General features: G+C 38.3%; 1 protein-coding gene across 3 annotated transcripts in view; it reads left to right on the top strand.

Moving 5' to 3' along the window:
- Positions 1 to 27456, top strand: part of DPYD (dihydropyrimidine dehydrogenase) — a 368728-nt gene that overhangs the window by 303587 nt on the left and 37685 nt on the right. For 2 of the 3 annotated variants that reach the window (XM_069862153.1, XM_069862152.1), the window contains exon 20: positions 12007 to 12186. The exons of the other annotated variant lie outside the window; for it this stretch is intronic. In XM_069862153.1, the coding sequence (XP_069718254.1) occupies positions 12007 to 12186 (180 nt within the window). The remainder of the gene's footprint in view (positions 1 to 12006; positions 12187 to 27456) is intronic. 3 annotated transcript variants of the gene reach the window in all.

The following is a 27456-nucleotide window of genomic DNA, read 5'->3' as shown; positions in this document are numbered from 1 at the left end:
AATGAATCTGAAAGAGAGAGAAGCATTGGGATAGACCTGCTCAAGCAATAACTTCCGATAAACATTTCATTATTTTCTGCTTCTTTTTTCTTAGTTCAGTGCTAATTACAGAAACTCAGCTTGCTCTCAACTGTCTGTCTGTCTTTGCTAATAAAAAAAGTCATTAGGGGACTGCCATACTTGCTTCATTACAGATGCTTCACCTGGAAATTACTAATAGATTGCGAGAATTGTCTGTGAGAATTCCTTTTAACGGAAAAAAGAATTTGTCAAACAAAAACAATCTAGAAAGTTTTTCGGTTATAGTTGAGAATAAAATCAAATTAGAACAGGTTTTCATTGTTGATTTTTATTTTTATCTTCCCCTTTTTAATGAAAAGTTGCAATATTCAAATCAGCATATTGTAAAGTTATGGACTGAACTCTAAACTAATAATGCCTTTTATTTTGAGCAGTTTTGCAGTAGTTTTACATTTTATTTGGAGCTGCTTAAGGGATTTATCTATTAGCTTTCCTTTATTTCTGCTCATTTCACCAGCTAGTAAATGAGGTCTTTATAGATAGGATTGTTATTTCATAAATTTGTAAGAATGAATTCAAGCTCATTCCATAACAATTGCTATTTGTGATTCTTAAAATGGATTCTCATGCAAAGTAGGTTTAACTATCACTGAATGGTAATAATCATCTAATAACAATTAGGTCTCAATTGAGCATCAGCTCAAATGCTGTCCTACACCAGTCCCTCCCAGCCTCTGCAGAGGATTTGTTCTCTGCTCTTATACCTGGGGAAGCTGAGCTTGCTTCTCTTTCCTCTTCTGCCCAAGCGTCTACCCTGCTTCCCTGGGACTGGTGTCACAGGGACTTTAAGAGTTGAGGAGATGTGAAGAATAATTGTTTTGGCAATATGCTCTCTCCATCTCTCCCAAGAATCCATAATATTGCTTGTCTTTCCAAACCCCAGCACTGCTGCACCTATTTTTAATGTAGATTCACACTGCTGATGTGGATTCATGCTGCAGCTATCTCATATGAACAAGCACAGAGCTGTCCTCCCTATAGATAAAACCACATGGTGTGAATTGACATCAAGCGAGTTTCATTTAAAAGTTTACAAAGTAAAAGCAACATGGAGATGACTCTTCAAAAGAGGCTCAGTTAAGTGTTAAAGAAATTGTGGCAAGTTGTTTTACTCAGCTCAGATTGCTGTCAGATGCAAAGCTGGCTTTGTTGGTAGACAGAGTTCCTTTAGTGTACAAGTGTGGAGGTTACTCAAAACTGAATCTGAAAATGTACCTTGCTCCTTGTTGGATATTGAAAATGTAAATAGAAGGAAAGATAAGCACAGTGGAAAATGCTGAGTTTCCTTTTTCATTACTATAATCTTCAATAATTACTTAGGGAATTTCCTGTCTTTTGTTTTAAATTGTATGTGTTGCAACTGCAGGGGACTTGTTTTTTCAAGAAGGCAAAACACAAAACATTCACATTTGCAAAGCTCTGCTGTCAAAGAAGTTTTTCTTAGAAACATTATCAGTCATAAAAAGAAAATATGCATGTAAGAAATTTTCCTTTTTTTTTATCGTAGAAGTTCCATCGATCTTTCAGTCAGAGGCTGTAGCTGGCTGTGAAAGAAAAAAAGGGAGAGCAAGCAGTGGAGGAGGCTGCATGTGGGGAAGGCACCACAGTCCTGGAGCCCATGCTGGCACAGGCATGCGCAGCCATGCAGCTCGTCTTGGGCTTGGTTCAGGGATAGATGGAGCTTGGTGACCAATCTGTCAGTTTTCCCAGTGGTTGAAAAACTATATTTATGCCCAGGAAGGAAGAAGCAATCTGGGAATATGAGCTGTGAGGCCTTTTTGAAGTTTTTTCCTGCCACAACACAAGCCCCCTGACACAGCTTGATCTGGCTGGCAAGAGGTCCTTTTTCCCATACAATTTGAAGGAAAGAAACAATTAGAGACTGTTTTTCTGAAACTGGCAGTATGTTTAAGAAAAGATTTAACTTCCTTCAGTATCTGAGTTATGTCGCTGGTTTTCTTACTGATGTTTATTATTTGGACAGAGATAAGTAAAACAATCCCTAAGGAAATGTGAAAGTGGGTTTTTATCTCAGACATGAAGGACTTGAAGGGTCAGAACTATTTTACTCACATGAATCTCACTCTTCAATGGACACAGCAGCTGCTGCACAAATTCGTACAGGGAAGCTGATAAAGGATGAAAGTAATTTTAGCTGAAATAAAATGTGAGAGTACTAGGCGGAAAGACTCACAAGAATGAGGGGTTAATCATTGCAGGACTGAACTGAGGTTCCAGAATGGAAAAATTGCTCTTCTGTTTGATTTTGAGAGGTCTGCAGCTTTCAAAATTCTGGGCACAGGAGGATGTCCCTCAGTAGATGGTTCTCATCAGAGTTTGTTGAAAACTTCTTTGAGGAAACTGTTTTTCATTGACTAATTTCATTTAATCAAAATAGATCTGGGTTCAAGTCCCTGCTGTGTCTGATTGAGAATGTCCTGGGATGAAGAATGCCGAAGCTTCACCCTGGATTCACTATGCATTAATGAACCTGAGTATTATTATATGATTAGGAAATAGTTATTCTGTAACAGGGAAGTTTAAGGATGGAAAAGTTTTCTATTTTAAACTGATAATCAAAATTCTAAAAATGTGCGTAATTAACACATTGGAAGAAAAAAATATTATTTGGGTGAATAAAATCTTTGTTTCAATCATTTTACGACATATTTTAGTTTTGACCTTTTCATTCCAATTAACTTAGATTGCAAACCAGACATTTTCAAGTTAAATGGAGCTGTTACATTCCGTGTTGTCAAACAGCACATATTGGTAATTCTGAAAATCTCTTCCACACAGTTTTCAGAACACAGTTCTTTTCTGAAAATGTGCTTCTCTAGAACCACACTTACTTCTGAAAAATACACCTTTCCAAAAATGGAATGAATGGACCAACTCCAGTTCTGTTGATTAGCTCTCAGAAAACAAAATTTTAAAAAAACTGGTAACTTCTCACTAGATGCGTTGTGTTACTTGGTGATATTTAACTTCAACCCACCCGGTCTAAGAATCTTAAGTGATATCTACTTTAGAAATATTTTTGGAGGAGCTGTAGGGTACAGGTACAGGAGCTGCTGTACCAGCAGCAGCAGAACCAGTGAGAGGACTGAAAGATTTCATTTTCCATAACAGTAGTTATAAAGAGAGAGGCGAGAGCTTTGGGTATTAATAAATGAAATGTGAAGTGATGTTCAACACTTATTTAAAGATAGTCGTAGAAACTCTATATATGGTTGGACTGTTTGCACAGGACAGTTGGCTCATCTGATTTCAAAAGTATCTTCAATTTTTTTTAGACCTACAGTGCAATGATACAATTTGCTCTAAATCGCTGATTATGAGGCTGTTTCCCACACTCCTCAATGTTCAATACATGTGGAATCATATTTGTTTTATTAGGAAAGATGATCCTGATCAGCATTTTTATCAGCATGTGCACCTACTGCATAAAAGTCCACTTTGTAGTTCTAAGAATTCACGGGATGCTTTAGTGAGATAAGGAAAGATAAACGTTCCTCTAGGGGTAGTTGACAGAATAAAAAAGAAGTTACCTCAGAGAGCCTTCTGAAAATTCTTGATTTCTTACACTTTTCCCCTCTCAAAGATGCGGGATATAAAATTGCATCATTATAAGTCCCTTGATAAGTACTAGTTTCCCACTCCTAAATATCCAGTTTAGCTATTTAGATCAAAGATATATTAATTGGCAGGGAAGAACTTAAGGGGAGGAGAAGTACATTTGAGTATGAATTAATGTGTTGGATAACATTCCTAAAGGATCCCTTACAGTGCTCTTACCCCTGCCATGCCCTCTGATAAGTGGCTAATAGATTCTAGACTTATTTCTCCTCCTTTATCGGTGGCCACTTACAGTTGCCCAAGGTTGCCAGGGTGCAATACATGAACGAAGTCTATTGTTCACTCCCCAAAATGCAGTACTTCGGGGTCTCCGTGCCAGTGGGATTAACTGTCACTGTGATGCTGGGGAGGCTTTTTGTTACAGCCTGTCTCAGAAGGCTACTGTGACTTCAGCACAAGCCATGTGGCTCTTCTTGCTGCCTAGCTATTGCATCCTTACTTCTTTACCTGTAGTCCCTGCTTTGATGCTCCCTAAATATCAGCTCGGCTCTGATCAACAACCTGTCAGTGTTATGTTACCCTGTTGTGAAGGTGACCCAAGCTGTTCAGGGGATAGAGCTCTTGCAAGCTTGTCTTGGATGGAGACCTTCATCTCCTTTTAACTCATTTTGAGCTCCATTACTTAGTGCCATTAGCCTATACTTCTGATGAGAATGATACTTTGCCCCAAGCTTCTCTGATGAACTCACTTGAGGGGATATAGCACAATAACCAAAATACTTTGTTACTGACATCCACGTGATATTGGACCACCCAATCATTTTTTAATATGGTTTTCTTAAGCCTATGTAAATAGTTGACTACTATGCAGAGCCTGGAGTTGTTAGCATCTTTAAATCTTTCTTCTATGTGTTGCCCCTCAAGCATCAATAGTAAGCCCTCAGCTCATGAGGACTTCAAGTCCAAGACACAGTAAAAAAGATTAGGTGTTTTCTTTTCTCCGCTATTCAGACAATTCATAGATGTAATATTTGAGTCCTTCAGACTGCTTTCTGAAAGCTGTACTAGACTTAGAACAAGTAGTAGTTCATTAGTTCATGTATATTAGCTCAATTCTAGTATTTTAAAAAGGCTATCAGCTATCATCCAAATCAGTTTTGCATCTTGATATAGTATCTGAAGCCTTATTAAGTAAGATCCCATCTGCTAACCTGTATCTCTAGAGTCGTTTAAGCAGCTAATGTGAATGAATCAAATCATTCCATCTGTACTATATCAATATTTGGGAAGCTTTTTCTTACAAAGTTCTTCTTTAAAAACAAAGAATCATTTTTTTCAAGAGAGCGCACCACGTTGTCTGATAATCCACTTCCCCTAATGTTCTTAATCCTACAGCCCTCTAGCAAAAGTAATAATTGCTGATAGAAAGGATAATTTAGGCTGTGCTTTTAATGTACTGATAAGTCAGTGTTCAACAACACATGAGGAGAAGGAACCATCATTATACAGGCGGCCTTTCTGCAGACATCAGTATCCTGAAGACTGTAAGTACGGAAACCCATCTCAGAGGAGATTTTATTTTTCTGCTTACTCTCACATCACAGCTCTTGCCACATTACTGTGAGTACTGTATCAGGCAACCAATGCTGTGTGTACTGCTTTATTCCTCTATAAGTCTGGGGCCATCTAAATCATTGTACAGGAGCTAGAAAAGACACATTGTCATTTCCATAGGCAAGCGCTATGCAGCATATAGATTCCATAGCCTAGAAAGATCTCCCTTTAGCTGAGTTAATTTTTGTTAGTTGCTTTTGAGAATAAATTTTAAATTGTATATATGCCTTACCCAGATTATAATCATGCTCTTGCCTGCTACAATAAAATTAATTTTCTCAAGGGTGTTGATTCATATAAGTACCCAAATGGGCACAAAGAGAATCCTTCCTGAAGTATTCTTTTACTATTTCAGTCTTTTTCCAGCAGAATATTAATCAATAGACACTAATCAGAAAAGCAGTCACCACAACTATGCACTGAAAACCAGCTTAAAGTAATTCATAAATGTTTTTTTAACTACAAGGTGGATTTATGTCTTCAATACTTATCAGGAAGAAATTTAATAGAGAAAGAAATCTTCTATAAAAAGATGATAATAATGCTAAAATTGAAACTATGTTGTGTTTAAAATCAACACAGTAAATGTTTTGCTTATAATTTGGGTTTATCAGTAAAAATATTTTAAAGTAAGTCAGGTGAATTAATGGAAAATCAAAATTGTTAATCCATTTTAAAAACCTCTTGTAGGTACCTCAGAGAAATAATATTTTTTATGCCCTTGATATAGTAAGAATATTAGAAACTGTGAAGTCAAAGGCCAATTTCCTTATTGGATGGCATTTTGAGAGCTATTTTATTTAGACATCCAGTGCAGTTTAGAACCAAAGCTGAAATAAGTCTTGTCTTCTGGGGAAGCAAGATGGCATTCTGCTAAATGCTAGAATTTTATAATTTGAAGAGGGAAAAAAAAAGCAAAAAGAAAGCAGCCAGCGAGACCTAAGAATATAAAAGCATTTGAGATCTCAGAAGGAGTTTAAATCAATGCACTGCCACAGTTACAGCACAGATGAAAGAGCCTGCCGTCTCAATTGCCAGGAAACTACTTAGAAAATCTCACTTTGATTTTTTTTTTTTTCGGTAGTCCGTTACATTACCACTAAATGCAATATACGAGGACATCACTGCTTTGATGTTCTACAGCTACAACAAATGGAAACTATGGAAACTAATATAGTAGAACAGTCAAGCTATGTCATTTGTGTTTGTATATACAAATATATATTCATCAATCTTACTTCTAGATCATGTATCACTGCCACCCATCTGGCTCCTTACTGTGACTTCTGTTTTCAAAAAAATGACAAATACTTTATACCCATATTCTGAAGAGCGAAACATATTTTGGAGAGGTGTAAAAATTAAAATTTTCTATAAGTTGTCTCCTGCCATGATTTCATTGTTGGAAAATGGTTTTAACAGTGCTTTGAGACAATTTAACATAGGAGCATGACTGCTGCCAGACATTGCAGCATTTTTGTTCTTGCAGATGTGGCCACAACAAGAACACTTGTACAAGGCAGCAGGTTATTAAACAGGCTAGATTCTCTGACCTGCTCCGGCCTTTTGCAGTGAACTAGCAGTATCTGAACCTTTTGCAAGTTAAGAGTAGTATAGGGAAGAACTGATGCAAATATGTCTAGATCTGCATCTTGTCTTCCACCTCTCCTGAAATCCCTGCTACTGATGGAATAAAAAGAATGCAGATGAGGACTGCTGTCCATTTTTTGTGCCTTCTTCCCCACAATCACCTGTCCAGCTGGGATTTCACCATATAACTATAAGTTTATGTGAAAACTGAAGTCCATGGGGTAAGAGAGAATGGATAGAGTGATGCCCGAAGAGGAGTGCATTGTATACTCTTTCTAGTGTTATAGAAAATATTTTCTCCTTTGCAACATCCCCCTATGCACAATTGCAAGGACAACACTGAACAGGAATTGCTTTAGTGGTTGATGTGACTGGAAATGCCTCAGCCACTTTGTACAGGTTCTGCATGGTTGGCACAAGTCTTCCACATGGTCCCCTAGGATATGCTGAGGTTTGGACAGGAACCACATTCATTTATTTTAGAGAGCAAAATAAAAATAAAATGCAATGTCTGGGTATTTTCCCCATTGTTCATAGAAACGTAGACTATGGACAAAACCTGAAAGATCTTACACAGGCAGAGCTCTCAGTAAAGACTTTAGAAATTGGCATCTCTTTGTTGTGTCATGATTCTTCTAAAAGCAATGAGATTTACAATGTTTTATAACTGATATGGTAGCACCTGTCACCAATAATGAACTTTTTCTTCAAATTATGTAAATTAAAAGTTTCAAATTGATGTGACTGATCTGTAACAATCATGTAACCTGTAAATTTTTTTACACCATAATGATCTCCTGACAATTTACTCTGGTTCCTCAAGTAAGATTTGTAATGCCTCTGGATTCTTTTACAAAGTTAGACTCAGTATTTATGTTTACTTAGTAACGGAGCAGACAGGTCATTTCTTATGCAAGACATCAGCAGGGACCTTTGCATGCCTCTCCCATCATTGCATTTTGCAGAATAGTTTTACTTAGAGCCTTAGCCTGTGATTCATTTCACATCCCCATTCCACAATGAGATCATTTGGTGTATTTTTGATTTACCAGCCGCAAAGCAGGCATTGTGCCTTTTAGTATCTCAGACATGTCTGTATAGATTAGAATTGTAACCTACAGTTGCAACTTAGTCTGAACAGTTTTAGATTTTGGAATACTGAAAGCACAATATAATTGATCATACATAGCATGCTGGCCTATTTGTCTCTTTTGGGACATAAGGGGCAATCATTGGGGTGGAACAAGGAATCTGAATCTGGGGGAAAGGGGGGGAGGTCAGATGTTAAAAATGAAATTGTAGCAGTTCTACTGCCAAAGCAGATCCGGGCAATGCAGTAAAACTATGCTTATGCAAAATTATCTCCCTGTATATTAGTGCAATATGAATAACGTATGTTACCTTTCTAAGCAGGAAAAATGTAGCACCTTTCTTTTCTAGCCCAAGTTCTAGTCCAGAGCTAGAGACAAACATAAACAAGACTGCTGGACCAGCACTTGTTAGCAGGACAGGTAACAGCTGCATTGTCATCTGGACCTCACTCAGTCCCACAGGTTGCTCACGAGGCCTGTGTCTCATCTTCCAGAGAAGTAAAACCTACTTTCTACCCCAGTGTTTCAGGGGAAAACTTGAGTCAGTGAATACTTGAATGTTAATTTACTCATAAAACATATTCAGTTGGATTTTTTAGGATCAAGGGATATTAAACAGGTGCCATCTCTGCCATGCAAAGTCCCAGCACTACTGCTTGCCAGAACCTGGGCTGATAAACCATGTGGTCTGCTGGTCTACACTGACTCTGTTTCTTATACGTGTCCATTCTGTTGGACAGAGGATACGGACTGCTGGTCTGGCACAATATGACCATGTATATGTTCTCAGTTGTGAAGTTACGTGTTTTTTCCAGGCTTTTGCTTGAGAGCCTAAAAGGAAGCACATTTTGCTATGTTTGGTTGGTAAAACCACGATGCTGAGGCAAGAGACTGAGTGGGCAGGGCTGGTTGCAGTTCAGTTTCATGCTGCTGCTCTGATTGGTGTGCAAAGCACGGACAACAGCTGTTACAGCAGCACCCTGCTTGCCTTTATCTCCTGTTAAGTTGGTTTAATAAGACAGTAAATGAAAGGTGGCAGCAACCAAAAGGTAGTTACATTTTAAATATGGCCATAGCTAGACTGTTCTTCCTGCTCACCCATAAAATAAGATACCAGCAGAAGACGGGGCTCAACATTTAGCTTCGCAAGGGAAGGGTAGCACTCAGATTCCCAGTGCAAGCAGCAGGAGTGAAGCAGGGGCATTAATGATGTGTGGCGACTGGTCGGCTCAGTTCTTCTGTGACGTTTCCGGATGCATGAGTTTGAGTCTTACCAGGTCTACTGCCCTGCCACTTGTCTTGTGCAGAAAAGAGGGCACAGCATCACTTAAAATGGTGATTCAAAGGCAGCCAGGTATGATGCTAAAAACCTCTCTGTAGTGTAAAAATTGTCATGGCTGATGGGTCAGGGTGACCTTTTATCTTGACTTTGTTCACCACCTTTTAAAATGCAGCAAAGGCTTCTACTCTGATTCATGGAAGATACTGTAAACCTAAAACACAAATCTCACCATCTGATATGTGCAACATAACTAATTGCAAAGCTCAGAATGTTTTGAATTTGCCAAATACATGGTAAAACTATTTCTGTTGGTTTTTTTGTGTTAATGTTTGAACCTCTCTTGTTCTCGGAAAGGCTCATCAACGTAAGCAGTTGCTTTTATCACAGTGAAATCAGTGAAACGCATGTCTTTGTTTAATTATCTGAACCATTAGGCACTATAGTCAAAAGGCTCCTACAGAAGAGGAGGATCATCTGAAAACACTTGCTAATTTTGTTCCTAAGACTTTCCGCTTCGAGATAATATTTTTCTTTACTGCAGGGATTTACATTTTTCTTAAAAGATTGCATTTTGCCTTTGGTTTTGGAACCTACTTAACTTTCCAGGGATGGCAGACAGTGCACTGCACATAGACTCACAGGGATCAAATGTTAGCTTTTAGTGTGATATCATCTTCTGCACATTTTTATATTATTGCAGTTCATAACACTGCACTACAAGATGGAAAACAGTAAAAGCCTCTTTATTTATAAGGTTATTACAGGTATCCTCCAGTGTATCTCATGTGTATACATCCTGTCAAAATATTTCAGGATTTTGACAACAGTGCCTGAACTTGTTTCAAGTGACATGACATGGCTTTTAACTGTATTTTTTTACAGTTTTAGTATTTTTAAGAATACTAAAATAAGCTAATAAAAATGTTACCCATGTACTAAAAAAATAGATAATTCTTTGGTGAACAAAAAGGTTTAAATAAGCATCAGTTGAATTTTGCAGTTAAATAACCTGCACAGGAAATTATTATGATGTTCTCTATAATTGCTCAGGGAAAAAAAAAAAAAAAGTCTTGATGTCTATGGAAGGCATAACAGACCTAATTAATGCCCACACTGTTTCTCCAGAGAAACAGATTTTGTCTAATGTAAATGCACTGCATAGAAAATGTTCATATGCTTATTTTATAGTTTGCCTTTCTTTTTTCCTTGTACAGCTGTAGTGTATGGTATCTTACAATGTGATGTGTACCTGTCTTCAGAGTTGCAAGTTGTATTATCATTTCTGAAATGTGAAAGACAATTATATCTCTCCTATATTTTATGGGTGTTGGTGCCAATTATGATCCAAGGTGTGTTTTCCTGTCCAAGGATAGTGGATGTGTTTGTGCACGTTCACACATTCATGGTCTAAAATAGGTGGCTGTTTCATTGTTGTGTTCATTATGTGTGCATGTAAGTGTATATATTATCAGGAGCATTCTTTTTAGCTTTTAGAATAAAAGCTGAATCAGAGGCTGAAAACACTGACACATCTGGAATTTCAGAGCATTTCCAGGGACTGGCAATTAATGGTACTCAGCCAACCCTGCACCTCGTCACTGATGGATGATTACAGTTGAGCTAATGAGAAGGTGTTCCAAGAAGAGTTAGGGATTTTTTTATTCACTTGTCAGTTTGGTTGGGGATCTCTGTGGGTTTAAATCTGAGTTGATACAAAATGATCTAGAAGAATCCATGTAAATGGTCAGATTGTTCTCTGCTGTCAGTAGTTTTGTGTTTATATGTTAAGCCCTGCAGGTCAGGGTTTATTGCTTTGTATGTTTATAAAACTATATTGCTATCTGTGTTTCTAAAGTATCTAAAACAAAGTGTCCTAGCCTCCCAATACCACTGGATGGCAAATAGTTGTTAGCAGCAGGGGCTGTTCTGTTCTGTGGCTAGCAATACTCACCCATACTAATGGGTCAGCTTAATGGGTGCTATTTGCTGAGATGCTTTCTGGGTAGAGCCAGATTCTTCATAGAGTTATCCAGTGAAAGGATAAGAGGCAATGGGCACAAACTGGAACAGAAAATTCTATTTAAATACAAGAAAAAGATTCAGGGAATATTGAACACTGGACCAGGTTCCCCAGAGAGGTTGTGCAAGCGTCTTTGGAGTTACTCACACAGAATCACAGAATCATTAGGTTGGAAAAGACTCACAAGATCATCAAACCACAACTGGATACAGTCTTTGGTAGCCTCCTCTAGCTGACCCTTCTCTGAGCTGGGAGGTTGGACAAGACAATCTCTAGAAATGACTTGCAACCTCAGCAAGTCTGTGGTTTTGTGATTTGTTTGTCTGAGACCTAACTGAATATGCCTGTGCTTCCTGAACAGAGCAGGCTGGGCAATACCACTGTCTGTCTGCAGGCAAAGGTCTGAGCACAGCTGGTGGTTTGCAAGTGTGCTTGGCATGCTCAGCATCAGCACCTTGGAAGGCACGCTTGGGACTGGGCATGCAGCCTTCTGAACAGCCTTCAGATCTGGTCTAAGGGATGCTGTTAGAAAATCTAGACATGACTAATGCTATTTCTTTTTTCTCCTGAACTGCAGTGGTGGTATCATTGCATGAGATTAAGCAGCCAATTAACATCCTGAATTCTTGTGGTGCTTTTCAAGTGAAGTTGCAGGAAGGGTCATCTGATAATCACCAAGTCCAAAGAGCTTGCTAATTCCATATGTTCCTCTGCCAGGATGTTGCTGATAACTGACTTGCATTTTGTAGGTGTGCAGTGCAATCCAGAATCAAGATTTCACTGTTATTGATGACTACTGCACTGGACTGCAAGCTCTTCTTTACCTGAAAAGCATTGAGGAACTTGAAGACTGGAATGGACAGAGTCCTGCAACCATGTGCCATCAGAAGGGAAAACCAGTACCTAGAATTGCTGATCTGATGGGAAAGGTATGTTATTTCATTGCACACCATTGTGTGCAGTTTCTGCTACTTGCCTTGGTTAATTACTGCTGTTGTCACAATTAGTCACCAAGTCTTTTTCCTTTTCCGTATTAACAAATATCTGAATGCAGCTTAAGAAGACAACATTGAAATAACCACAGTATAACATTTTTACTGTAAATATCATCTCTCCACCTGATTCATAACACCATGTCTTTTTAAAAAGTGTAGGATGTAAAATTACAAATGCTTTGGAACAAGTTCTGGAACTGCTTGTTGTAATGAAACTCATCTCAATTCAGATTGATACTAATATTGTGCCAGAAGTTCCTGGCTGTTCCAGACAGGGTGCAACATTCAGGAGACATGAAAGCTTCCAGCACTGGGCCTGACTGGCTGAGACAGCTTGTCACAAACCAGCTCTTAGTTGAAACACCAGTCAGGTAGGAGTGGCCCTTCCATCTTCATACCTGAGCAACTCATATTCTTCTGTATGCTGAATCCTAAAACCTCTGCAAGGCAGGGAAGTTCCAGGTGAGGAACAGAGACACTAAATAATTTAATAGATTCTACAAGATCATTTAAACCTAGAAAGGCTATGGTGGAATAGAAATATAATCTATGGTCTCTCTGAAATCCTAACCTCTGGACTACCTTTTCTCCCTGTTCTAGTAGTTCCCTGCTCCAAAAGCATCTTTGGAGATTTTTTCCAGATGCAGTGGGTTGCAGCTGCCCCATTACTGCTCACCCCTCCACCAGGGCACTGGTTGATCCACGCTGAGAAGCAGGGAGGTGTAACTGGCTTCCTACTGATGCCCTGGCTGCCTGCTGCTCTAAGCAAAATACCTGCACAGCAGGGAGGCTGGGCTTTTGTTTCTGGTTACTAGAGGGGATAACTTTGAAGACTGATTTCAGTTATACATCATGCCTATTGATTATCCTTCCAAAAATCTGATATAACACTGTTGCAAATGTTGTAAAAAGTAAGGAATTACAAAAGAATAGGATTTGGAGTGTCAAACATCTCCAAATCTCTGCTTATCGTTGCTGAGGACTGGACTTGGATTTAGCAGGAGATTAGAGACTCCTATATTGTTGTTGTTCTCTGTGGAGCCCTGTAAATTATAACATTACCTTCAAGGAGAAAAGACAATCCTATTCCTAAAGCTCTGGATAATACGCTGCTTAAAAATAAAACAAGATATAAGCAGTTTCACTTTCATCTACTTATGTTAAGCAGTTAAACCAGGCTCAAAGGGTTCTATTTAAACTTCCTTCTCTTAACACCTGTAGAAACATGCACAGCATTTCCAACTCATGTAACAGAGATCTATAGTAATTCTTCTTTAAAGCTGCATTCAGTGTTCTGTCTTTATATTACCTTTGTATTTTACTAAACAGACAACCATTGTCAAAGATGTTTCTCATGTCCTTTTGAATGAGAAAAAAACATTGTAATTCTTAGTCTTTTCCACTTGTCACTACATCAATAATTAACTTTAAAAGGTAGCATGAAAAGATGCTTTAAGGAAGCATTTAATAATTCAAAGGAATCTTAACTTGAAACAGGTCACATGAAAAACAAAGCCCTCTGTAATCTTGTCTGGCTGGCTCTGTTAGACATTTAAAAGGAACAAGACATACAGAATATAACTGATTGTGTATCTGATTGCCCTTAGCACTAAATTATATCATTGGATCACTGCTACTAAATAACAACATATTAAGTTAGCCATGCTGCATCATTGATAAGATAGTGATATATTCTAGGCACAGGCTCAGAATGCCTGTTCGTCCAGGAATGAACATTCAAGGGAAAAGGGAGAAAAATAATCCAACATGGGTAAAAGGAAATACAATGACAAATGATCCTACTAGGGGCAATCAAATACAAAGGCTTGATATCATTAATATTTATAATATCATAATTAGCAAGACTGTGCCTAAGCAGTGTTATTAGTGTAACTAATTATGTTATCATAAACTAAGTTTGCAGTGTTATAGGAATCAGTATTCTTACCTTCATAAATTATTATCCATATTGGATTTCATGTACTTGTGCCTAGTAAATTTAGTTAAGTACTGTAGTTTCATCTAGATTCAAACACAAATATCTAGCTTGCTTGGCAGCAAGTTGTAACACACACTACTGATCCTCTTTCTAAAATAAATTTACTAAAACACTCACCCTCACTCTCTGTTCAGAAAAGAGAAGATAGCCTGTTGATGTGATTTATAAGTTCTCATCAATAAAAGTAATGTGTAGGAATGTATATGTTATACATGGAGTAAATGTGACAACCAAAATGTTCCATTATAATTTTAAAAGCTTACAAGGAGCTGTCTAAGTTAGCCTTGGTATTATTATGAGATGAAATGCAGTCTCTTCAGTAGGACCTTGTGAGAAGCTAAACAGCAAATAGTGGTGAACCTTTACATTAAAAAAAAAGTGAAGATGCTAATTGTGTTATGCTGTATTTTTGGTGTAATAGGTGTAAAAATAGAAAGGAATCATCCTTAATTTTGTTATCAAATCCATATCGATTTCATATAGAATCATAGGCATAAGAAGTTTAGGCAATTGACAATTTTATGAGAAGGAACTAAGGGGCAAGAATTATTTTCAACAGCGTCAAGAACTACTAGCCTCTACAAATTCATTGAGCTTCTTCCTGTTTTGAACATATTAGAGTTAGGACTGGTCCTATTCCCAGCTCGGTATGTTTATAATAATATCTATTTTGATTCACATGTAATATTGAATGTTGATGTCCATATTTTTATACAGCATAGCACTGTTCTTTTGATAATTCATTTTCTGTCCTGGTTTCAGCATCAAACAGGTGCCACAGAAGAGTGACACAGTAGAGTATTGTCATGAAATATTGTAGCATCTGATGACCAGAGTAAACTAAAAGATAAAAACGTTCTTCTAAATGGTACACCTGACATCAAAAAGAAGCTGTTATCACTGTCAGTTGTTAAATTTATCACAATAATTTCCTTCTTGAAAAGAAAGAGCCCGAAAAATATTGTGTTAAATAGTTTAATATAATAACCAGTTTAATAGCATACATATCAAATTTTGGCTGAAAAAAGAGAATCATGTTGATTAGTACCTGTTCATGCTTCTGCATTAATGAAACTAATGCTTTCATCTGATAATTGCCCTTAACATATGAGAAGCATCATAGTACTGGAAAATATTTTGGAAACTTGAGTGCTGCATTTATATTTTTCACTGTTGCAGAATGTATTTTTGTTAGACCCTAAATTTATCCTCTTTGAGCCAGCTAGTAGATATTTTCTGATAGTCTTTTCAGTAGCACTAGCTTTTTCTCTTTTGCTAACGCAGCGGTTGCTGCTGGAGTCAATACTTGCCATTGCCCAAGATGTGACCTCTGGTACTACATTGCCTGTAATAGCAGTGAGACTCCTGCTTAGCAATGCTAACCTCAGTCATGGCTTTCAGTCACCGACTGATACTGTTTTCCATAGCTCCACCAATTTTATTCATTTTTTCTTGTGCTTGTAGCCTTATCCGTAACCGCTCCAAAGACATTCTTAGCACAGATGCTGCATCAGACTCACAAAGGTGGACAAAGCCAGTCTTCTGGGTTTCCCTCCTCATTGCTTTTCTGATGGCTTATTTAGTTTTGTTTTTTTTTCCTGTGGGAGGACCTGACATTTGAAGCTTTGACACAGATGACTCTCATTAATATCACCTCTGAATCACCTTTCCATTAAACGCATGGAATAAAACTTGTCAGCTTGTCTCCGCTGTAATCTCAGCTTGCAAATCTCGACACTGAGATGAGAGAATGGCAAGGTAATGATGACACCACACTGCTTCTCACTGACTCCCTCGAGGAAGAACTTTTGTAAAAGCACACTTACCTCAGCATGAATTTAGGGCTGAGATCAAGTGCATGATGCAATCAGGCAGACAGTTAAGATGTAGAGCATGCTCTTACAACCCAAAGTTATTAGGGTGACTGCATAAGAGAGAGAGAAAGTGCACTGGTATTATCTTTATAATCTAAAATTAACAGAATTTTATTTTAAAGTAATGTTCCTGAGTTTCTCAGGAAAATACATTTCCAGGAGTGATAAAGATAACTGTTATCACCACTATCCAGATAATGTACAGTATTCCCCAGAGATGCAATTTGATCTCCTGTGTGTAGTCACTGTCTCACCTTGTCTGTTTGTTACAGGAATCTTTTATTAGGTGCTCACTGATCTTACTCCAAAGAGCTGAAGTGATTATATCCCAGAAATGCATTGGTGTCAGCTGGTGGTCACAGAAGTGTTATAGGGTTTTTCTGCATAAACTTCCACCTAATGTCAGCTATAAAAATCATACTTAATGCAGTGGCCTGTATATATGTGGCAGCCAAACATTAAAAATCTGTCAGTGTATTCAGTTTGTTGGTGTGAGTTTATAGGAAGAAATAAATATATGTGGATATTTCATGCCTTGCTTTCAGCACCAGAAGTTTTGCAAAAGCTAACGTTTGTTAGATCACGTCTAAAGATTAAAAAATTAAAAAGAAGGAAAAATAATAATTTAATCAACTTGATTCCAGAAATATCTAAAACACAAAATGAATGGGTTTTCATAATGGATCCTCCTCAACTGTTAGGATTGTGCTGTACTGAAAATATGAAAACCATATCTGATAAAAACATATTTATAGAAGGTGTTTTTCTACAGTGGACAGATGAGAGAGAATGATCCTAAATGTGCAGTGTATGACCTTCAGTGGAAATTCTCATCACCTTAAATTTAGCAAGCTGCTACTTTTGTTCTCTGAATGGACAGACTTCCCATTAAGGCTCAAATACACACTTCTTTCAAATATCTATGTCTGCTGAAAGCTGAGTCTTCTGAACAGTAAAAACCTGCTAAATTCTAGCTTTGTTGTAGTAAAATCTAAATAGCCTTTTGTATGGCAGAGAAAAAACCTTGGTGCATGATCAAGATTTCATACCAAATATTAAATTAGGTCTTCTATTAAATAAATAAATAAAATGTGAACTTGCAGCCATGCGATGCATGCACAAAGCTTTGGCTGCCTTCAGATTCTTTGAGGTCTCTGACTGTCTTCACTGAGCAGAGGCTTTCACCCTTCAGTTTTGGAAGTGCTCCTTGTTTTTCAGGAAGGCAAGTTTGTCCGGTATGGTAAAGAACTGTCCCCTTTGTTTATAGAACAGCTTAAAGAAGACAGAGCAAACAGTATTTGTGGCCACGTCCAGAAACACATACTATCTAATCATATAGTGGTATAGAGATTGCAATAACAAATTATCATTGGTGAAGAAACTCTTTTTCCCATATTGCCATCACTAGTTCTTAAGAAGAGCCAGAGGAGGGGGGAATAATTTTAGGCTGTTTGATCTTTTTTCCCATTGGCAAAGGCTTGCACCTGAAATACAGCTCTCATCCAGAGAAAGCCTCTTAAGTGTAAGCTAGAATTGATCAAGAAACCTCTTGGTTTAGGATATTAGGGGAACTGTGCATCAGCACACTCAGGGGCTGTTGCCACATGTGCTTGTTGAATTGACAAAAAACAAGGCTCTACTGAAATATATCTGAATCAGCGTCTGCTGGCAGATGAGGAAGTAAGTCTTTGTTCTCATGTTCCCCCCACTTGCTCTTTCACCTCCTCCTCTGAAGTGATGAAAGGTCTCCACAGGCATGGCTCCAGGTAGAAGTCCCTCTGTGGAGCATCACCAGTAGCATTTTGGGGAGTGCTAGCAGAGCAGACCCCTGCACCCCAGTGCACAAGTCACACCTGCCAGGATTGCTACTGTTAGTGAACCTCCCAGTGCTTGCAAGCTGAAAGCAATTATGAGCAATCTCTAGCCTGGCCAATTTGTAGAAAAAAGGACCTCTCTAATGTAATATTTTTTTCCTAACTGGTCTATTATGGAAGTTTATGTTGTGATTATCTACAATGCTGTTTCTCATGGAGACTGCAGGTTGTTACATAAAATGTATCTTCACTAAAGGTGAAGCCATTTGCAGTAGAAATGGATAAAACAAAAGGAACTAAGATTATTAAAGTGCATTTAAAGTAGTTTAATCTTCGTGAGTTTTAAATGTACTGTATGTTAAATTTGCTTCCAGCACTGAGTTTAAAGTTTCCTATTCACAGCCAGTAAATGTGACTATTAAGAAACAATGTATTCATGGTAACTCCTTGGCTGTTGCCGTTTTAGTGCCTTCACTGCTGGCAACAGACATCAAGCAAGGAAAATCCAACTCCTGATGCAAAAGGATTTAAAAAAATCCAGGCACTGCCAAAAATACATAATTCTTTTTTTGTACTCTGCAGTTTGTTTTACTTAGGGAAACGGCCTGGTCATACCCTGCAGCATGCATTCATTACAGTGATCTTTGACTGGCAGATGCAGAGTAATAAGATGCATATTTTAGTGCTTATTATAATACCCTGTCCAAAAACAACTTGACAAATTTGTGATTTCGACAGTATCTCATTTTGCTGGCTGCAGTGCTCTGTGATTGCCTGGTCCACGTGGCTTCCAGATTATGCATACCACCAATACTGCTCATTAAAATGGCCACAGTTCACCAGTTTCGGTAGCTTGGAACGAACTTGCAATGAATTATTATACAACAAAGAGGCTGCTGTCATGCAGAACAAAAGACAAGCAAAAGAGAGCTTTGGCTTAATGAGGCTAAGTGAGTGTCTCCCCTGCATCACCAGCTACTTGACGGCCTTTGAGCATGGATTTTTTTCTCCACAGGCCAAAACCTTTGGTCTATTATTTTGTGTTTATGCACCTTGAGGCTAATATACATTTTAATATGCTGCACATGGAGAAAAAAATCAGCCATTAGATTAGAACATGTGCACTCCCTGTTAAGTTAATGACAGCCGAACATAGAGATAAATTTAGGTTTTCATATTTAATTATAGCACAGCGCAGTACGTTTAGCAAGGATAAATTGCACTATTATTATGCTTCATTTTTTTTGACATCTTTTCATATTAACCATGTGCACTTACCCCCACTTCATCCCCAGTGTCACACATAATGTCTCCGTGCATCATCCTTCTCTAACACCATTAATTTTTTATTCTGTACAGTTGTATATATATCGTTGTATTTGTTACTTAGGGTTAGCTTTCTAGTTGGTTAAAACTATTCAAAACAGTCCTTGTGTTAGGCGATCTACATAAGCAATAAGGACAGAAAAGACATGAAAAGAACTGCCCTGCATAGCCAGACATGGCTGCTCATGTCTGCTCCCAGATCGGGGGTTCCCAGCCCTTCGCCCCAGGATGCTTTCAACACAGCGTGTGCTGTCAGTGGCTGCAGAGGGGTAGCCCTGTTCTCAAGCAGCTGAATGAGAAAAGCCAGAGAAATAATGCATGGAAGGTTAAGAGAGTTCTGCAGAATGTCCTAGTTGGATGATATTAATACGAACAATGGTGGTGTTAATATAAAATACCTCTGCTTGGAAGAATTTAGCATTGTTTTATTGTATAGGGACTAAAACAGAGCTAATGTTGCTAGATGGTATGTGCTGTTTGTTGGGGCTCTGTACATGCATTACCTCTGTCAGAGCTATTGCTCCGAGAATAGCAATAGGAATCAGGCCAGACATCAGCCTTGTAGAAGACAATATGAAATTAAACGCAGAGGCAAGCTGGCATGCAATTCAGCCTTTGCATATCCTTTTCAAGTTTAAATGGGACTATTTGACAATTTCTGTGCTCCCGTGAATTTGACGGTGATGTTGGGCTATTTGTTACTACCTGAGAGAGCTTTAGATTTGTTTCAGCTCTGGGATGAGCTATTCAGGTGGCTGTGGTTTGCGAAAAATACGCTTGCATGCTTCACAAAATTAAGGAAATACTGCTATTTTCCAAAGTGGATTAGAGTAGGTAATAACTCATAGGAAGAAGATTTTCCTCCTCCTGCTGTGTGTATAAGCAAGTAGAAGATATTATGCTACAGGCCTTTTCCTAGATTATTCCTTATTGGATAGTTGTTTCATGACAAAAGACACTGTGGCTTGATGACCAGAGGGTCATGACAGGAATAATAATCACCATATGAAAGGGTGTCTGGATCTTGGTGATAAAGCATTCCTCATCGCAATCAGTCAGCACTTGCTGGTGCAAGAATTTTCCTCAACAGCAGAGATCAGCTTTTTCATATTCATTGAGAGCAAATAGGTCTCCCTCTCCCCTCTCCCCTCTCCCTCTCCCTCTCCCTCTCCCTCTCCCCTCTCCCCTCTCCCCCCTCCAACCTTCAGTTCTGTACCAGTTTTTACTGCCAAAGAGATTTTTCTTTGTCAGGTGAAACTCAGAGTTCGGGGGTATTTAGGACACTGCAGCATCCACAGGATTGGTATTAGTGCTGAACCTTCTTCTTTGTGTCCTTACTGAGTAAAGCCCTGGTCAGTAGTGACTGACAGCTAGTAGTGACTGATAGACAGTTCAACCACTAGAAAATGTGCCAGCAATTAATTTATGTGTGCAAAACTCTTCCCCCTGATTTTATAAGTGCAGATTTTGATGCAAATTGCATCCGTGAAGGCAAGGTTGTGCCTTTCAAAATGTAAGCTGTAATTACTAGACTGAAGCTGATGATATGAAATTCTTCCTCTAGAATCTACCCCTCGTGAGAGAAGTCATTTATTAACAATATTGTGTGTTTCTAAGCCATACTTCTAACCATCTTTTTATTTATTAAGCACTGCTAAAATGCTTGATATTATATGAGATGTAGTCTTGTGGAGTAGCAGGCTATATCCTACAGATAGATACACAGATGGCTTAGGAACATTTATGCAATCAAAAAAGTCTCTTCTGTATCTACAGGTAGTTATTAGTAGTAAAATTTGTTTTTATTTGTGTTCCCTTTTTGCTTATGGTGCAAGTCACAGATGTACTTACTGATGTGCATGGAAAGACTTGGCTTCTGAAAAAATCTTTGTCCCTAAGAGAGCTGTTTTCTTGGATAGCAAGGTAGAAAGGATGTGCAAAACAAAGTCATCTGTGGTACTGGTCATAGACAGCAGATTAAGTATTCTTTTTTCACCCCGTTTTCAAGAATTGTGTTGTTCTTTTGCTAGTTTTGAGAAGAAGTTTGACTACATATCTCTTAATTCTCTTAGGAACAGATTTGGACCTTAAGCACAGCCCTAAGTGTAGTGACAGGAACGAATGTACAAAAAATACAGGCGGAGTGATTTATGGGGAGAGGCTAAACAAGTTAAAACTCTTAAGTGTCCATATGTCCTTCCATAATGATGCGTGTAAACATAAGAGGTGGAGAACTCAGTGGTCTACAGATACTTGAAGTTTGCAATCAATTGAGAGAAGGGAATTTTATGATGTAGAGTGAGAACTCAAACAATACTGATGAGTTGAATTGAGGGGGTGGAGGGGGAGGGGTGTTCAGAAAAAATTATCCTGATTGGAAGGAAAGGCTTCTTGTAGAAATGATGGAGGTTTCATGCTGGGTTGCTGAGGTTAAAGGTAGGGGGGACTTTTAAAACTTGAAAGCATGAAGTCTAAGAGAAGTACTTCTGGGAGAAATTTTGAGTTACCAGGAGTATGTTCTGGACTTATCCTGTCTCATTTGCACAAGCTTGCATATGATTATTTTCCAGCTACACATTAGGGGCTATCCTTAGAAGCCACTGCATCCTAACAAGGTGTTTAGATAGTGACTCAGTATAGCCACTGAAGTCAACAGCATCTAATAATATGCAATTAATTAAAATGTCTTTTTGCTTAAAGATCAAGATCATACTTACGGAACATGATTATGTCCTTTCCCACCTATTTATTTTTTATTGTTATAAAAAAACCTTTGAAGGATTTTCTGTAATCTTGTGTGGTCTTGACCCAACCACATAGCTGCCTCAGCGGTCAGAGCAGTACTTCTTGAGTTTTTTAGGACAAATAGATTAAAAATGTCTTTTTGTTTCATTGCCCATTAGTCATACATTGGCACAGGGCAACTGCCCCCAGTAACTGATGGAGCTGTTGGGCACACAATTTCTACATGTAGGAGTTGAGAAAAGAGATTTCTGCACTTTGCTGACCTATTCATGCTGTACAGAATTCATTAAGGCCCCGGAACCGTGTTTGGGTTGTTCCAGGGAACAATTACAGCCAGCCTGTAATCTGCTGCTCTGCAGCACATTGGGGCCCTGTAATAGTTTGAAGGGGTCTAGCAAGAATTTTATTGATTTCTTGGGATCTCATTCAGCTTGATTGCACTTGGGTACTCTGATGGCTGATGTTTAAGAACACCTACACCAGCTGTTATTAAGAAGGTGGGTCTAATCCTCACATAGGTAAGACCTTGTTTGCCCTTCATTCAACTCAGCAGACAAGTTTTAATGAAATAGCTCCCTTGTATTTTTTATGCCACATCTGTTTTTGATTGCCACATTTGGAACTATCCAGTGTAAGTCAGTCACTGTGTAACCCATATTTTGGTCAGGATATGTCATATCATATATCTATTCTTTCATTAATCATTTAATCTCTTTCCTGTTTGACTGCTTGGAATAATTAATGCTTTTTTTTCCTATTACTGCGTTGTCCTTCTTCCAAGTTGCTGATTTATTTGTACATAAAAGCTATAAAATACCTTGGTTTTTTATACAGTATGTCTCTCTTCATGAGAAACCCAGAAGCGTATCAGTGAAAGAGTACATTCTTTTTAGACTGCTTAAGACAAGACCTTGCAGTTTAGTTTAAAGTAGTTGAATTCTAGAACCTGCCTACTATAATTTTATTTACTTATACCACCCATCATTACAGCATAGAGAGCTATACCCTAGATGCTATTATTACTTACTATTTCCTGAATAGTTTTGTTCTCATTTAAGACACCAAAAGCTGTCTTTCCCAATTCCAGATGAGAAGTCTAATCCAGACTCTCCAGCAGTTTTCAGTGCCTTTACTCATCCTTCTTTCAAATGCAGAACACTGATGACACTTCGAAATGTCCATTTCAAAAATTCCCATTTGTAAATTGAAAACCAGTAGACTCCCTATAAACCCACAAAGCTCTATAAGCACAAATATATCTACATTTTCTCTTTTACTAAAAAAGTATGACTAAGCTGTAAACAACTTATATGCCATTTACCTTAGGAGAAATGATATTCTGAAACCTCTAAACATACCCGTTGAAGCAGAAGCAACAAGAAATCCTTTGGCGATTGTAGAATGAGTGTTCCTTTCGTAATCAACATTTATAAAAGAGCACCCAGAAGGAGTGAGCATGGTCTCTCAGAGCTTCTGTTCTGAGTGGTGTAGAGCAGGGCTAATCCATGCCTTATGCTCTAAAACTCCTCTCTCTCTTCACAACAAATTCCTAATAATTTATTTGATAGACTGCAGCCATTTTGTTAGGAACTTCGTTGTAACTTGGTTTTCAACCTTCAGTGTCGGGTCTGTGGGTGGACTTCAGTGCCTGCTGCTGGATTTCGGATTTAATTCCCAACATACAGCAGATGGAGGGGAGACTTAGTGTTTACATTTTTCCATGGGACTTAATTTATTTCACTGTTGTTTATCATTGAAATATTGAAATATTTTTGTTTATGTAGTGTGAAGTGTTTGCAAAATCATTTATAAGAACATTTGAGTGATGAACATGCAGTCTGAAAATGTTGAAATTCTGCCTCTCTGCCTCCATTTAAAAAAGCATTTCCTTCCCATCCAATCTGTGTCTTTAGTTGTCTAGGTCAGAAATGGCAGTTCAAGAGAGGATGCCTGTGTGAAGTCATGACCGCTATTTTGACTGTATGAATACTGGTTCATAATTCAGTACACATGGGGAATATAATTTTTAGTGTGGAATTGAGCATATATTTTGCAGTGGAGTCTTAACACAGTCTATTTTAAGCATCCAGTTTAACTGTCCAAATACCATCCCCAGTTAGTTCATGCAGAGAGGTCTCAATTTGAAGTATCTGACTGACCAAATTGCCCTTACGAGTTTACAGTGCAAGGAGTGAAATTCCTGACCATAAATACTGAAGTCAGTTATCAGGACACTGGAACAGTTGAATGTTACACACTCAGAGTGGGATTGATTTGCCTCGAGATGTGGTTTAAGACCTTACAGATCTCTGAGGCGTCTCTGCTGGTCTGGATCTTGGAGCATGACACACACAGTCATAAAAAGATGCAGAAAGCAGTTTCCAAAAGCATATGGCCTCTGAACCAGGGAGACTCCCTAAAAGGAGCAAAGTGTCTAAATGAAATACTGATTAGGCTTACTGCGCCTAGGAGTGGGGAGGTCAGACTGAAGTGGTTGAGGCATTCACCCAAAATGTCATCTAATGCTTTTGAGCTTTTTGAAAAAGTATTTGCAGCTGTATGTATGTGCATGCATAGGCAAGAAGTGTTTTGTTATGCTTGTGTTTCTCAACTTTTCTGCAGATATAACCTGAAACTCCAGGAAGGGTCCCTCTTACTGAACTCAGGAGTGCAGGAAAGACCAGAGGGCTCCAAAATCTTGGGTTCCACAGCTGATGTGACCACCTCATGTGGTCACTCTCCCCCAAAATATTGTCAGCCACAGAGATCGTTCCTGGATGTTTGTTTTAGAACCCAGAACTAAGAACTGACCAGCCACATTTAAGCCCATCTATATTAAAGACGAGTAAGCCTCTGCTGTTAGATCCTATCCCAACTGGCTGCTCATTTAGAGAGTGGAGTTAGATCAGGATACGACAAATAGTTCTTGACTAGTACCGATGTATATTGAATATTTGCTTCCATATCTCTAGTGGAATACTCAGTGAAAATTAATTTTAAATTCATTCAAGGCCAGCTTTGTACTTTTAGCCAGGATATACTCTGTTTCTGCTGTGAATGGGACTGTGTTGCAACATTACTTTCTTTCAGTTTCAAGCATTGAGATTGTACAGTGTTACCAGGCCAACGCACAATAACTCTATAATGCAATAGCACTGAAAACCTGAAAACTTGAAGACTTAAGAATTAGTTAGACAGTGGTGGATACATCAAAATCTCAGCTCATAACCTTAGTCAACTCTTCCTGCCTCAGTCCCATAAGGGTACTTTAATTTTCTTCCTGTCTTGCAGCTCATAAACATGCTTCTCTTCACAACACACACCATATGCTGTTGGAAAAGGGCTGTAAAGTTTTATAGATATATTTGAGGGTATTATAGAAGTATAATAAAGTAAAAATAATGCAAAGAAATAGGAAATATTGAACAACTGTATTAAAATATTAGGCTGGGATGGTTTTATTGCATTTGGGTTCTACTTGATTTTTACAGTCATGAAGGGATAGAATTCCTTCTTAAAGTTAAAAAAAATAAGATTTTTTTAGTTTACAGTACTGGCAAGCATTTGCTTAAATACTTAAATAATTTCAATACATTGCTGAAGACTACTTGGTTTTAGATCAATCAGTACAAAACTGATTTCTAATGTTTGCCTTTTAAAAATACTTCACTTGGTTTTAGGGAAATAGTTCTAGTTCAGAGATGAAAGCTTTTACTCATACAGGTTGACATCTTAAGTAATTAACTAGCATTACAAGGAAAGTAATAGCACAATAATGGTGATGACAAAATTACAGATACTTTGTTTATTTCTGAAATCAATTTCAACCCTAATGTGGTCCCTTTCTCTGTAAACCTGGCAGAGAAAGCAACACAATTGTTGTCAGTAGTGTTTCCCTTTTCTTCCTGTTCAGAAGTGAATAATATACCAGTCATCTCAAAAGTGAAGATGGACAGTAGGAAAGTCTGCTGACTTGGGTAGCATATATTCTCCTAGACAGAAGTTTCTACAACTCAGAATTTTCATTCCAGCTTGTTGGGGTTTTTTTCCCTCCAAAATCAAATGGAGTCTTAGACATTTGAACTTTTTCCCATGGGAAGAATCTCTCTGAAATAGTTACAAAGAAGTTCAGAATATTTCAGGGCTTTCTCTCCTACAATTGGTCCAGAGTGACTGTTGCTGGCTTGCCCTCCGTGGCCCTCCTCCTACCCTCTGCACATCTTGCTCCATGAGTCCAGGCCTGGGGGATGCTGTCTATGAGCCTCCCTGAACCATGAACCCTGCTGTGGTGAAGCTTCGTAACCCTCACAGCTGGGTCCTGACCACTGCATGTAATATCTGCTGCAAAAGAAGCAGGCTGGCAATGAAAATTTTATGTTGTGGAGTCTGTCTGGGCTTAAGTTCTGGAGGAATTTTTGAAAGGTAGTATGTAGGCTAGTGTTCTGTGCTGGAACCAAGCTGCTAGTTGTGAAGTGAGCTCAGCCAAAAAGTTCAACTTCGTTTGCACCCCGATGGCTTTTATACGCATAAGAACAGTAAGACTTTAAAAAAGGCAACTGTATATTTTACTCTAACCTATTATAGCTGACGGTGTCTTAAATTATTCTTCACCCCTTCATCACAGCAATCAGAAGCTTCAGGTAAAGGTTGAAACTTGCTTTGTGCTGTCTTGCTACAGGGGTATGTTCTTTTCCCTGACTTATAAAAAAATAAGTCTTTTAAGAAACAAAGAATACTGCATGAAACTCAGAGCGTCTGTATCTGGTTTTCATGGGGGATGCTTGAAAGGAATTAGACTATTTTCCAGGGGAAACTTATGGCACACTGCTTGCATATAAATTAACAACAATGAAAGTGGTAAATTAAAATTGCGACATCAATTTCATTTTTAGCTCTGCTTTGCATTTATATAGAAGGATTTATTATTACTGTGATTTACCTTCTACTGAGAAGTAAAAGAAAGGCAAGTATGAAGTAGCAGCAGTTGTAATTATCTCCTGGAAAACTTCAGTTTGCAGAAAACACTGCAGCATGTCTGTTCAGAAACCGAAGTTGCTGTGAGCACATCAGGCCATCCTCCCTCCATTTTCTAGGCTGGATTCCCAGCATTTTCTGATATGGCAGTTCAGCTGTAAGGTTCAGCACAAATTGAAGGAAAGATCAATCTTCCATCTCAGATGAAGCATGACCTCCTGTATGGCCTCCACTTTTTCTTTTCCTTTTTTTTTCCGGCTCCTTGCATATGCTGGCAATGAGGAGTGTTGGTGGCACAGAAGCCCTAGATGGGCCATCCCAGCACAAAATAGCAAAACAGCTCTTGGCTCTTTTCTTCACCATGAACGATCCTTTGTATCTTACATGATAGCTTAAATCCCAGGGCAAGGCTATTCTCCATGACTCTATACACTCCTTGTGCTTGCCTGAGTTTCAGCAGAACTCTTTTTGT

Source organism: Phaenicophaeus curvirostris, chromosome 8 (genome assembly GCF_032191515.1).
Source record: "Phaenicophaeus curvirostris isolate KB17595 chromosome 8, BPBGC_Pcur_1.0, whole genome shotgun sequence".
Classification (NCBI taxonomy): Eukaryota; Metazoa; Chordata; class Aves; order Cuculiformes; family Cuculidae; genus Phaenicophaeus; species Phaenicophaeus curvirostris.
Note: the sequence above shows the minus strand (reverse complement) of the source record. Positions and strands in the feature narration are given on the sequence as shown.